General features: G+C 49.6%; 1 protein-coding gene across 1 annotated transcript in view; it reads left to right on the forward strand.

Moving 5' to 3' along the window:
- znhit6 (zinc finger HIT-type containing 6) overlaps positions 1-14,573 on the forward strand; it is a 96,571-nt gene that overhangs the window by 24,504 nt on the left and 57,494 nt on the right. The window contains exons 3-6 of the mRNA XM_072512841.1: positions 1,246-1,311; positions 2,993-3,099; positions 3,180-3,265; positions 7,780-7,883. Coding sequence (XP_072368942.1) covers positions 1,246-1,311; positions 2,993-3,099; positions 3,180-3,265; positions 7,780-7,883 — 363 coding nt within the window. The remainder of the gene's footprint in view (positions 1-1,245; positions 1,312-2,992; positions 3,100-3,179; positions 3,266-7,779; positions 7,884-14,573) is intronic.

Below are 14,573 nucleotides of genomic sequence, written 5' to 3' on the forward strand. Positions count from 1 at the left end.
GGTGCTATCGAGCTTGACGGTGATCAGTTCAAGCCATACCACTCTTGGGGGGGGGGGGGCTAGATAGAGGGCCCATAATGATCGGAGATTGACAAAGGTGTCGTGGACAAAGACAAAAGGAATGTAAACGCAGATGATTACGGCTAAGAAGGGGGCTGATAGTGGCACATAAAGAGATTAGAATGTGTGAATGGCTGAACAAAGGCGAGCAGTGTGTCAAAGGACAACCTGGAACGGGGAACAGGCAGCCCAAGTGGGGTGGGGGGGGGGAGGCGGGAACAATGGTGAGGGCAAACCAGATCGATGGAAGAAATGAAAATTAATTGATAGGAATAAAAATGGGGCGAAGGTGGAGGAGAGTTCGCGGTTTGGCTTTTGTGTGGCGGGGGTGAGGTGCAGTGCGTGGAGCAGTGGGGTGGCTGTGTAGGGTGCCAGTGAGGCCACACCTGGAGTACTGTGTATCGGTTTGGTCTCCTTACTTGAGAAAGGATGTACTGGCACTGGAGGGTGCGCAGAGGAGATTCACTAGGTTGATTCCGGAGTTGAGAGGATTGATTTAGGAGAGACTGAGTAGACTGGGACTGATTGGAATTTAGAAGAATGAGCGGGGGGCATCTTATAGATGCAGATTTAGGACTTAGTTAAGGAGGAACTTCTTCACCCAAAGGGTTGTGAATCTGTGGGATTCTCTGCCCAGTGAAGCAGATGAATGTTTTTAAGGCAAAGATAGATAGATTTTTGCACAGTGAAGGAATTAAGGATTATGGTGAGCGGGCGGGTAAGTGGAGCTGAGTCCACAAAAAGATCAGCCATGATCTCATTGAATGGTGGAGCAGGCTCGAGGGGCCAGGTGGCCGACTCCTGCTCCTAGTTCTTATGTTAAGTAGTTTTTAAAGAGCATCTGAAATGCAGACAGGGATGGAGAGGTTTAGGGACAGAATTCCAGAGCTTAGATTCCAGCCCTGGCAGCTGAAGGCTTGGATTATTGCAGACGCTGCTAGCTGCAGATGCTGCCAGCCCATCTGTGTTGGGTTCAAACCGGAAAGGCCACATGCAGGATAGTGAAGTGGTTAGGGGACACCAGCAGAGACCCGTCACATCTGGTTGGCTAAACCCCCATGTGCAGTGGTCTAAATGGCAACAAACAAAGGAGGGACAGGTCCATATGTGTGCCAATACTTAAAAGTTTTATCGAGATCTATGGACCGCAGTTTAAAACTGTTGCCATTTTCTTTTGCCTCACAGGTGTGAAGCATGTGGTGCTTTCGAAGCAAAGTACAGATGTCCTCGCTGCATGACCCACTCCTGCAGGTATAAGACAAACTTACAATACATCTTTATCAAACGTTGAATATTGAGAAACTTTTAGAAAACAATCGGGCAGAGTCAACATGGTTTTGTGAAAGGGAGAGCTTGTTTGACAAATTTCTTTGAGGATACCCGGGGTGAATAACGGGGCATTTGAGAAGATGTTATATAAAAGATTACAACAAAGGACCTCTTCCTGAGGTGAGGCGCTCAAGACTGAATAGAATAATCAGATAGGGTCTGATCAGAGCTTTATTTAACTGGAGAGTAACAGGTTCCCAGGTTCGATTCCCAGCTTGGGTCACTGTCTGTGTGGAGTCTGCACGTTTGCCCCGTGTGTGCGTGGGTTTCCTCCGGGTGCTCCGGTTTCCTCACACAGTCCAAAGATGTGCAGGTTAGGTGGATTGGCCATGATAAATTGCCCTTAGTGTCCAAAAAGGTTGGGTAGGGTTACTTGGTTACGGGGATAGGGTAGAGGTGTTGACCTTGGGTAGGGTGCTCTTTCCAAGGGCCGGTGCAGACTCGATGGGCAGAATTGCCTCCTTCTGCACTGTAAATTCTATGATTCTCAGAACTTTGTATTCCAGCCTCTTGAAATGAAAACCACCATTCCATCCTCTTGGCCACCCAGCCGCTTTAAGTGATAATAAAAACAGGAAATGCTGGATAAACTCAGCAGGCCTGGCAGCGTCAGTGGAGAGAAACAGAGTTAATGTTTCGAGTCCATGTGGCCCTTCCACGGAACCCTGTATGTCACCCCCACCCCCACGAGCTGTCCCCCGTCAACGCAGCGGGCGATCAACGCACATGGCCATTGACTTTGTCAGCCAAGTTACCCCTGCCACGGCCGTAGGAGGGGGGGGGGCAGCTCTATATGTGAAGAATTTTTTCTCGATCTCGCCTCGTAATGACCTAGATATAGTTTTTAAATTGTGCCCCTTGTTCTGGATTCTCAGAGAAAGAGGAAATACAAAACACGAAACATAATATCTACCATTAAATGTGATTCTGTGATTGGGCAATACTTACTAAGCAATCCTGAGTGATCTAGCTGCTAATCCTAATAACCAAGGTTGGGGTCGTCCCCTCAACTTCTGCAATCCAGACCCCCACCTTCTTCGCTCTGCTTGCTGAGACCCCAGACCCCCACCTTCCTCGCTCTGCTTGCTGAGACCCCAGACCCTGGGCGTCTCTGTGCTCTTCGGTGTGGTTGGCCTTCCTGTGGTTCCAGCAGTGGCCACCGCCCCCAGCTGACACTGCTGGGATTACACAGCTGTCAGCCATCCAATTGGCCAGCAGCTCTCTAAGCTGGGCCATGAGGTAGATGTCGCGCCTTAAATCATTTAACACTGCCGCCGGTGTTAAATTGCAGCGGGGTAGTCGTCAGGATCGTGGGCCCCTTCCTGCATCAATATTTCAGCTGGGGTAGGGGGTGGGGAGCGCAGCGTCCTGTAAAGTCCAGCCCGAATTTCCACAGTTTTGCCCATTCGCTCATCCTGTCTCTGCCCATTTTCCCATTGGCACATCGGAGCCATGCCTCCCCAGAGATGTGGGGCCGAATCCTCGGCCTTCCAGCCATGTGCTTCTCGGCAGCGGGAGGCGGCGCGCTGTCCATTGGGAAATGCAGTGCTGAGGAAAGGTGTGGTCTTTACCCTTCTAATAACTTCTTTGACTTTATCTGCAGCTTATTTTGTGTGAAGAAGCACAAGGCTGAGAATGGGTGCAATGGAGTGCGGGACAAATCCGCATTTACGTCCCTCGATCACTTTGATGAAATGAACCTCCTGAGCGGTGAGTGTTTCTCAATCAAACAATTCAGCTGGATTGTGAAACCGCTCCTGCTGGACACTGAAGTGACCCTTGTGATTTAGATTACAGGTTTCTGGAGGACACTGGGAGGCTGGCGGACATTGCCAATCGAGACTGGACTGTTCATAGGAAAAGTAGCAGTAAATGGGTAAGCTGTCTCTGAGTGAGGGTTTGTGAAGGGGGTGGGGGAGGGAGAAAGCTCTGGAGTTCCTCTCTACGTCTTTAACTCTCTCTTTATCCTTAAACCAAACTTTAGTCACTCGGCCTAATATCTCCTTTGGCTCAAGGTCACTTTTTGTCATGATTATGTGAGTTTCAATATGCTATCTAAATACAAGTTGCTGTTGTTACCTCTTGTGAGTTAAGTTCCCCTGATGCTGTTCTTGGACAGACATGACCTCCTGGTGCGACATCAGTGTGTGGGTGGTTGGTCGCAGGATATGTTCCACTTAATGGGCAGCACGGTAGCATTGTGGATAGCACAATTGCTTCACAGCTCCAGGATCCCAGGTTCGATTCCGGCTTGGGTCACTGTCTGTGCGGAGTCTGCACATCCTCCCCGTGTGTGCGTGGGTTTCCTCCGGGTGCTCCGGTTTCCTCCCACAGTCCAAAGATGTGCAGGTTAGGTGGATTGGCCGTGATAAATTGCCCTTAGTGTCCAAAATTGCCTTTAGTGTTGGGGGGGGTTACTGGGTTATGGGGATCGGGTGGAGGTGTTGACCTTGGGTAGGGTGCTCTTTCCAAGAGCCGGTGCAGTCTCGATGGGCCGAATGGCCTCCTGCACTGTAAATTCAGTGTTAATCCAAGTAGTTAGCAATAACTAGAAGCTCAGGAGGCTGTGCAGGACAAGTTGCCCATTTTTTTGTTCGCCCCCCAGCAAGGATACAGTGGCCGACAGCGGAATGAAATCAGACGGACCAACCGGCATCGACCCAGGCAGCGGAAACTGCAACAGCAAACCCAGCCCCGCCGACCCTGCAAAGTCCTCACGACTAACGTCTGGGGGCTTGTGCCAGAGTTGGGAGAGCTGTCCCACAGACTAGTCAAACAACAGCCTGACATAGTCACAGTCACAGAATCATACTTTACAGACAATGTCCCAGACACCACTGTCACTATTCCTGGGTATGTCCTGTCTCACCGACAGGACAGGCCCAGCAGAGGTGGCGGCATAGTGGTTTACAGTCAGGAGGGAGTTACCCCTGGAGTCCTCAACATTGACTCTGAAACCCATGAAGTCTCATAGCTAAACATGGGCAAGGAAACCTCCTGCTGATTACCACGTACCGACCACCATCAGCTGATGAATCAGTTACTCCTCCATGTTGAACACCGCTTGGGGGAAGCACTGAGGGTGGCAAGGGCGCAGGATATGCTCTGGGTGGGGAATCACCAAGAGTGGCTCGGTAGTACCACCACAGACTGAGCTGGCCGGGTCCTAAAGGACAGAGCCGCTAGACTGGGACTGCAGCAGGTGGTGAGGGAAAAACATAATTGACTTCATCCTCACCAATCTGCCTGCTGCAGATGTATCTGTCCATGACAGTATCGGTAGGAGTGACCACCACACAGTCCTTGTGGAGACAAAATCACGTCTTCACATTGAGGATACCCTCCATGTGTTGTGTGGCACTAACACCGTGCTAAATGGGATAGACTTCAAACAGATCTGGCAACTCGCGACTGGGTATCCACGCGGCGCTGTGGGCCATCAGCAGCAGCAGAATTGTATCCAACCACAATCTACAACCTCATGGCCCAGCATATCCCCCACTCTACCATTACCACCCAGCCAGGGGACCAACCCTGGTTCAGTGAAGAGTGCAGGAGAGCGTGCCAGGAGCAACATCAGGCAGACCTAAAAATGAGGCGACAACCTGGTGAAGCTACAACACAGGACTACTTGTGAGCCAAACAGCATAAGCAGCAAGTAATAGACAGAGCGAAGCGATTCCACAACCAACACATCAGATCTAAGCTCTGCAGTCCTGCCACATCCAGTCATGAATGGCGGGGGACAATTAAACAACTCACTGGAGGAGGAGGCTCCACAAATATCCCCATCCTCAATGATGGAGGAGCCCAGCACATCTGTGCAAAAGACAAGGCTGAGGCATTCGCAACAATCTTCAGCCAGAAGTGCCGAGTGGATGATCCGTCTCGGTCTCCTCCGGAGGTCTCCAGCATCACAGACGTCAGTCTTCAGCCAATACGATTCACTCCACGTGATATCAAGAAACAGCTGAAGGCACTGGATACTGCAAAGGCTGTGGGCTCTGACAATATCCCAGCAATAGGACTGGAGACTTGTGCTCCAGAACTTGCCGCGCCCCTAGCCAAGCTGTTCCAGTACAGCTACAACACTGGCATCTACCCGGCAATGTGGAAAATTGCCCAGGTGTTTGCTGTACACAACAAACAGGACAAATCCAACCCAGCCAATTACCGCCCTATCAGTCTACTCTCCATCAGCAAAGTGATGGAAGGAGTCATCAACAGAGCTACCAAGCGGCACTTACTCAGCAACAACCTGCTCCCGGACGCTCAGTTTGGGTTCCGCCAGGGTCACTCAGCTCCTGACCTCATTACAGCCTTGGTTCAAATGTGGACAGAAGAGCTGAATGCCAGAGGTGAGGTGAGAGTGACTGCCCTCGACATCAAGGCAGCATTTGACCGAGTGCGGCATCAAGGAGCCCGAGCTAAACTGGGGTCAATGGGAATCAGGGGGAAAACTCTCCGCTGGTTGGAGTCATACCCGGCACAAAGGAAGACGGTTGTGGTGGTTGGAGGTCAATCATCTCAGCTCCAGGACATCACTGCAGGGGAGTGTCCTAGGCCCAACCATCTTCAGCTGCTTCATCAATGATCTCCCTTCCATCATAAGGTCAGTAGTGGGGATGTTTGTGGATGACTGCACAATGTTCAACATCATTCGCAACTCCTCGGAAAATGAGACAGTCCATTTCCAAATGCAGCAAAGCCTGGACAACATCCAGGCTTGGGCTGACAAGTGGCAAGTTACACTCACGCCACGCAAGTGTCAGGCAATGACCATCTCCTACAAGAGATCTAACAACCTCTCCTTGATATTCAATGGCATTACCATCGCTGAATCCCCCACATCCTGGGGGTAACAGTTGATCAGAAACTGAACTGGACTAGCCATATTAATACTGTGGCTACCAGGGCAGGTCAAAGGCTAGGAATGCTATGACCAGTAACTCACCTCCTGAGCCCCCAAAGCCTGTCCACCATCTACAAGGCACGAGTCAGGAGTGTAATGGAATACTCCCCACTTGCCTGGGTGAGTGCAGCTCCAACAACACTCAAGAAACTCAACACCATCCAGGACAAGGCAGCCGATTGATTGTTCCTCCTCCCACAAACATTCACTCCCTCCACCGACGACGAATAGTAGCAGCCGTGTGTACCATCTACAAGATGCATTGCAGGAACCCGCCAAGGTTCCTTAGGCAGCACCTTCCAAACCCACGACCACTACCATCTAGAAGGACAAGAGCAGCAGATACCTGGGAACCCCACCACCTGAAGGTTCACCTCCAAGTCACTCACCATCGTGACTTGGCAATATATCGCCGTTCCTTCACTGTCGCTGGGTCAACATCCTGGAACTCCCTCCCTAACAGCACAGTGGGTGTCCCTACATCTCCGAGACTGCAGCAGCTCGAGAATGCAGCTCACCACCACCTTCCGAAGGGCAACTAGGGATGGGGAATAAAAGAGTAATCCGGAAACCTGGAATAATGATCTAGAGGCAACTGGGGAATTTCAATTCAGTTAATTAAATAAATTTGATAATTGATAATTTGATAATTTGATCGGATTGTTGTAAATACCCACCGGGTTCACGAATGCCCTTCGGGGAGGGAAATCTGCTGTCCTTACTGGGTCTAGCCTATTTGCTCTGCAATGCAATTGACTCTTAACATTCAAGAAGACAGCTCACCTACCCCCACCAACCTCAGAAATACTGGCCTTGTCAACGCTGCTCACACCCCACGGACAAGTCTGCATTGATATAGCACCTACGGTGTAGAGAAATGCCCAAGGAGTTCACAGGACCCAAATTGGACAGCGAACCGCTTCAATGACCCAGAAGCTTGATCATAGAGGGCGATTCTCAGCCATCTCTTTAAGGGGCAGAGAGAAGATTTCATAGAATCATAGAATTTACAGTGCGGAAGGAGGCCATTCAGCCCATCGAGTCTGCACCGGCTCCTGGAAAGAACATCCCACTTAAGCTCACGCCTCCATCCTATCCCCGTAACCCAGTCACCCCAACTCGCCTTTGCTTTTTTGGACACTAAGGGCAATTTATCATGGCCAAGCCCCCTAGCCTGCACATCTTTGGACTTGGGAGGACTGTTGAGGACCTAGACAGCTGATTGCACAGTCACAAATGATGCAGCAATTAAAATGTGGATGTGGTGAGAATCGAAAGAGCACAAAGAGATTTTAGAGGATTATAGGGCTCGAGGAGATCACGGTGCTCGGGAGGCAAGGAGGGGTTCCAGCCCTCCACAAACCAGGGTGAGCATTTTAAATATCAACCTTCCTCTTGTGCAGCCTTTGACTTTGCGGCGATTGTTTGGCGAAAGCGCTCCTCCCCGTCTTTGGTAACGGTGTCTTTTCTCCTTGCAGCTAAATTATTTGAAGAACAGAGCACGTAAATTTAACATTGACCTGCAGCTTTTGCCTGATGGGTTTACAAAAAGAAGAGAGAATTCAACATTTATGAGCAAGAAGTAAGTTCTCACAGTGAAGCGTGGGTGGTGAATAATGGAAATCTGGTTCATTCAGTAGCCAGTTGGTTCCTTGGCAACAAAGATTTTGTATCCATTGTGTTCTGACCATTTTACAGAAGGCAGCAGGGGATAGAAATTCACCTCGAGAGGAAGAATGTATTAGAACATAGAACATTACAGCGCAGTACAGGCCCTTCGGCCCTCGATGTTGCGCCGACCTGTGAAACCACTCTAAAGCCCATCTACACTATTCCTTTATCATCCATATGTCTATCCAATGACCATTTGAATGCCCTTAATGTTGGCGAGTCCACTACTGTTACAGGCAGGGCATTCCACGCCCTTACTACTCTCTGAGTAAAGAACCTACCTCTGACATCTGTCCTATATCTATCACCCCTCAATTTAAAGCTATGTCCCCTTGTGCTAGACATCACCATCCGAGGAAAAAGGCTCTCACTGTCCACCCTATCTAATCCTCTGATCATCTTGTATGCCTCAATTAAGTCACCTCTTAACCTTCTTCTTTCTAAAGAAAATAACCTCAAGTCCCTCAGCCTTCCCTCATAAGATCTTCCCTCCATACCAGGCAACATTCTGGTAAATCTCCTCTGCACCCTTTCCAATGCTTTCACATCTTCCTATAATGTGGCAACCAGAACTGCACGCAATACTCCAAATGCGGCCGCACCAGAGTTTTGTACAGCTGCAACATGACCTCATGGCTCCGAAACTCAATCCCTCAATCCTTCCGCACTGTCCACAACTCCACCGACTTTAGTGTCATCGGCAAATTTACTCACCCATCCTTCTACGCCCTCTTCCAGGTCATTTAGAAAAATGATAAACAGCAGTGGCCCCAAAACAGATCCTTGTGGTACACCACTAGTAACTGGACTCCAGGCAGAACATTTCCCATCAACCACCACCCTTTGTCTTCTTCCAGCTAGCCAATTTCTGATCCAAACTGCTAAATCTTCCTGAATCCCATGCTTCCGTATTTTCTGCAGTAGCCTACTATGGGTAACCTTATCAAACGCTTTACTGAAATCCATATACACCACATCAACTGCTTTACCCTCGTCCACCTGTTTGGTCACCTTCTCAAAGAACTCAATAAGGTTTGTGAGGCACGATCTACCCTTCACAAAACCGTGTTGACTATCTCTAATTAAATTATTCCTTTCCAGATGATTGTACATCCTATCTCTTATCAACCTTTCCAAGACTTTGCCCACAACAGAAGTAAGGCTCACTGGTCTATAGTTACCGGGGTTGTCTCTACTCCCCTTCTTCAACAAGGGGACAACATTTGCTATCCTCCTGTCTTCTGGCACTATTCCTGTAGACAATGATGACATAAAGCCAAAGGCTCAGCAATCTCCTCCCTAGCTTCCCATAGAATCCTAGGATAAATCCCATCCGGCCCAGGGGACTTATCTATTTTCACACTTTCCAGAATTGCTAACACCTCCTCCTTAAGAACCTCAAGCCCTTCTAGTCTAGTAGCCTGTATCTCAGTATTCTCCTAGAAAACATTGTCTTTTTCCTGTGTGAATACTGACGAAAAATATTCATTTAGCACCTTTCCTATCTCCTCGGACTCCACGCACAACGTCCCACTACTGTCCTTGACTGGCCCCACTCTTACCCTAGTCATTCTTTTATTCCTGACATATCTATAGAAAGCTTTCTAAGGTTATCCTTGATCCTATCTGCCAAAGACTTCTCATGTCCCCTCCTGGCTCTTCTTCGCTCTCTCTTTAGGTCCTTCCTAGCTAACTTGTAACTCTCGAGCGCCTTAACTGAACCTTCACATCTCATCTTTACATAAGCCTCCTTCTTCCTCTTAACAAGTGATTCAGTTGCTTAGTAAACCATGGTTCCCTCGCTCGACCACTTCCACCCTGCCCGACAGGGACATACTTATCAAGGACACGCAGTATCTGTTCCTTGAACCAGCTCCACATTTCAATTGTGCCCATCCCCTGCAGTTTCCCTCCACATCTTATGCATCCTAAGTCTTGCCTTATCGCATCATAATTTCCTTTCCCCCCAGCTATAACTCTTGCCCTGCGGTATATACCTATCCTTTTCCATCGCTAAAGTAAACGTAATCGAATTGTGGTCACTATCACCAAAGTGCTCACCTACCTCCAAATCTAACACCTGTCCAGGTTCATTACCCAGTACCAAATCCAATACGGCCTCGCCTCTCGTTGGCCTATCTACATACTGTGTCAGGAAACCCTCCTGCACACATTGGACAAAAAAGGATCTGTCTGACGTGCTCGAACTATAGCGTTTCCAGTCAATATTTGGAAAGTTAAAATCCCCCATAACAACTACCCTGTTACTTTCGCTCCTATCCAGAATCATCTTTGCAATCCTTTCCTCTACATCTCTAGAACTTTTCGGAGGCCTATAGAAAACTTCCAGCAGTGTGACCTCTCCTTTCCTGTTTCTGACCTCAGCCCATACCACCTCAATAGAAGAGTCCTCATCGAACGTCCTTTCTGCCACCGTAATACTGTCCTTGACTAACAATGCCACCCCTCCCCCTCTTATACCACCTTCTCTGAGCTTACTGAAATATCTAAACCCCGGCACCTGCAACAACCATTCCTGTCCCTGCTCTATCCATGTCTCCGAAATGGCCACAACATCGAAGTCCCAGGTACCAACCCATGCCGCACGTTCACCCACGTTATTGCGGATGTTCCTGGCATTGAAGAAGACACACTTTAAACCACCTTCCTGCCTGCCGGTACACTCCTGCAACTTTGAAACCTTACTCCTGACCTCACTACTCTCAACCTCCTGTATACTGGAGCTACAATTCAGGTTCCCAGACCCCTGCTGAACTAGTTTAAACCCTCCCGAAGAGCATTAGCAAATTTCCCCCCCAGGATATTAGTACCCCTCTGGTCCAGGTGTAGACCATCCCGTTTGTAGAGGTCCCACCGACCCCAGAATGAGCTCCAATTATCCAGGTCTCTGAAACCCTCCCTCCTGCACCATCCCTGTAGCCACGTGTTCAACTGCTCTCTCCCTGGGCGCGATTCTCCACTCCCACGCCGGTTGGGAGAATCGCCTGGGCCGCCAAAATTTCCGGGGACGCCGGTCCGACTCTCCCAAGCCGCGGGAATGGCCCGGTCGAGTTTCGCAGGCCGGAGAATCGCCGGAGACACCCAAAATGGCGATTCTCCGGCACTCCCGCGATTCTGAGGCCCGGATGGGCCGAGCGGCTAGGCCAAAACAGCGGGTTTCCCCCGGCGCCGTCCACACCTGGTCGCTGCAGTCGTGGGCGGTGCGTGAACGCTGGGGGGGCGGCCTGTGGGGGGGCGAGGGGGATCCTGCACCGGGCTTCGCCTGCAATGTGGGGTGGCCTGCGATCGGCCGCGCCAGCCCTTGTCGCCCGTGTAAAAGCGGCGCTGCATATATGACGCGGCCGGCGCCGCATAACGAACGTCACCCGCCCATGCGTGGTTGCCGTCCTGTCCAAATCCGCCCCGCAAGAAGATGGGTGACGGATCTTGCGGGGCCGCGGAAGGAAGGAGATCCTCCCTCAGAGGACGGCCCGACGATCGGTGTCATATCCGCATTGGAAATCTGCACGGGATCGGCGATTAGGGGTCATTTCATTGAAGAAACATTTCCTGTGGAAAGTGAGAAAAATGTTTGCACGAGTGGCGCTAGGGTAGATCCCATAGCAACACCGTCTATTTGGGAATATTTGGTGTCACTGAAGCTGAATTTAACGGTGCAAGTTGCTAACTTTGTAAATTCAGTGAATACGGATTCAGAATATGGCGACATCTGTTTGGCCATGATACGGCGCACATATCTGGCTTCCTTGAGCACACGAGCGAATGAGCCGCCAATGATGGAACAGGTACAGGCACGTGACATGCAAGCCACAAAAACCTTTGCGAAGGTGAAGGAAACCTTCATTGTGTATTTGCAAAACTCATTCAACTGGGTGCGGCAACTCACTCAACCGTTGGGTCAATTCATGTTGTGTAGAAGGTGTCATTGTTGAAATGGTGTGCTGTATTCACGAACTGGTGTGGGGCCTTTCTACCCCCCTCATTCCCCTCACTGCATAGTCATGGTAACCACTAATGTTCGGCAAGTCATCAGCAGACATTTTAAGCCTAGTTTAAGGTAGTGTACATAACATATCTCGTTTCATAATAGCCTTACATGTCCAAAAGTTATTTTGCAATGATGTTTTGGCACCTTGTAATGCTCCATAAATTATATGGCTGGGGGAGGTGAAAGAGACAAAATGGAGAACAGATGCACAAGTTAAAATATCAGATGTGCAACGAAAGTTCTGCAAACACTCAATACATTAGTTCTGTTTCAGGTAATGAAAATAGGAGCAGGAGGAGGCCATTCGGCCCTTCGAGCCTGCTCCACCATTCAATGAGATCATGGCTGATCTTTTGTGGACTCAGCTCCGAACACCATGACCCTTAATCCCTTTATTCTTCAAAAAAGCTTGGGGGTCGCGTAACTATTGGCTGATCATCGAACTCGATAACCTAATCCCGCTTTCCACCCGTATTCTTTGATCCCCTTGCCCCAAGTGCCATATCTAACTGCTTCTTGAAACCCTACAATGTTTTGGCCTTCACTACTTCCTGCGGTAGCGAATTCCACAGGCTCACCGCTCTCTGGGTGAAGAAAATCTTCCTCATCTCAGTCCTAAATGGTATCCTCAGTCCGTGACCCCATGTCCTGGACTCTCCTGCCATCGGGAACATCCTTCCTGATCTACCCTGTCCAGTCCTGTCAGAATTTTATAGGTTTCTATGAGAGTCCCCCTCATTCTTCTAAACTCCAGTGAATAAAATCCTAACCGACTCAATCTCTCCTCATACGTCAGTCCCGCCATCCCAGGAATCCGTCTGGTAAACCTCTGCCTCTCTTCCTCCAGAGCAAGAACATCCTTCCTCAGATAAGGAGACTAAAGCTGCCCACAATACTCCAGGTGTGGCCTCACCAAGGCCCTGTACAATTGCAGCAAGTGACTGGTGTACGAGGGCACCCAGGTCTCATTGCACATTTCCTTGTCCTAATTTATGGCCATTCAGATAACAGTCTGCCTTCCCGTTTTTGCTACCAAAGTGGATAACCTCGCATTTCTCCAAATTATACAGCATCTGCCATTCTGCCCACTCACTCAACTTGTCCAAATCACCCTGAAGGATCTCTGCATCCTCCTCACAGCTCACCCTCTCACCCAACTTTGTATCTTCTACAAACTTTGTGATGTTACATTTTGTTCCCTCATCCAAATCATTAATATACATTGTGAATAGCTGGGGTCCCAGCACCGATCCCTCTGATACCCCACTGGTCACTGCCTGCCAATTTGAAAAAGACTCGTTAATTGATACTCTTTATTTCCTGTCTGCTAACCAGTTTTCTATCCATCTCAATACACTACCCCTAAACCCATGTGCTTTAATTTTACACACTGATCTCTTATGCGGGACTTTGTCAAAACCCTTCTGAAAGTCCAAATATACCACATCCACTGGCTCTACGAGTTACATCCTCAAAGGATTCCAGTAGATTTGTCAAGCATTATTCCCCCTTCATAAATCCCTGCTGACTCTGTCCGATCCTGCCACTGCTTTCTAAGTGCTCTGCTATAAAATATTTGATAATTTGGTCGAAGGTTTTCCCCACTACCGACATCCGGCATACTGATCTATAGTTCCCTGTTTTCTCCCTTTTTAAATAGTGGAGTTACATTAGCCACCCTCCAATCTGCAGGGACAGTTCCAGAGTATAGAATCCCGGAAGATGACCACCTATGCATCCATTGTTTCCAGAGCCACCTCCTTAAGCACTCTGGGATGCAGATTCTCAGGCCCTGGGGATTTATCCGCCTTCAATCCCATCAGTTTTCCCAGCACCATTTCTCTACTAATGTTGATCTCCCTCAGTTCGTCCCTCTCACTAAACCTTTCAGTCTCCAACATTTCTGGTATCTGATTTTTGTCCTCTTTTGTGAAGACAGAACCAAAGTGTGTGTTTAGTTGCTCAGCCATTTCTTTATCCCCTATTATAAATTCCCATTTCTGACTGTCAGGGACCTACATTTGTCTTCATCGATCGTTTTCTCTTCACGTACCTACAGAAACTTTTACAGTCAGTTATGTTCCCCAAGCTTGCTCTTGTACACTATTTTCTCCTTCTTAATCAATCCCTTGGTCCTTCTTTGCTGAAGTCTAAACTGCTCCCAATATTCACATCTGGGGCGCGATTCTCCGACCCCACCGGGTCGGAGAATCGCCGGGGGCTGGCGTGAATCCCGTCCCCGCCGTGTCCCGAATTCTCCGCCACCAGAGATTTGGCGGGGGCGGGAATCGTGGCGCGCCGGTCGGCAGAAATCGTGCCGATCGGCGGGCCACCCCCCGGCGATTCTCCGGTCCGCGATGGGCCAAAGTCCCGCCGCTGTCAACCCACGCCAGCCGGTGTGGATTGAACCACCTTTCTTACCGGCGGGAGCAGACGGCGCAGGTGGGCTCCGGGGTCCTTGGGGGGGGTGATCTGGCCCCGGGGGGTGCCCCCACGGTGGCCTGGCCCGCGATCGGAGCCCACCGATCCGCGGGCGGGCCTGTGCCGTAGGAACACTCTTTTCCTTCCGCCTTCGCCATGGTCTTCACTATG

This window comes from Scyliorhinus torazame, chromosome 7 (genome assembly GCF_047496885.1).
Source record: "Scyliorhinus torazame isolate Kashiwa2021f chromosome 7, sScyTor2.1, whole genome shotgun sequence".
NCBI classification, from domain to species: domain Eukaryota; kingdom Metazoa; phylum Chordata; class Chondrichthyes; order Carcharhiniformes; family Scyliorhinidae; genus Scyliorhinus; species Scyliorhinus torazame.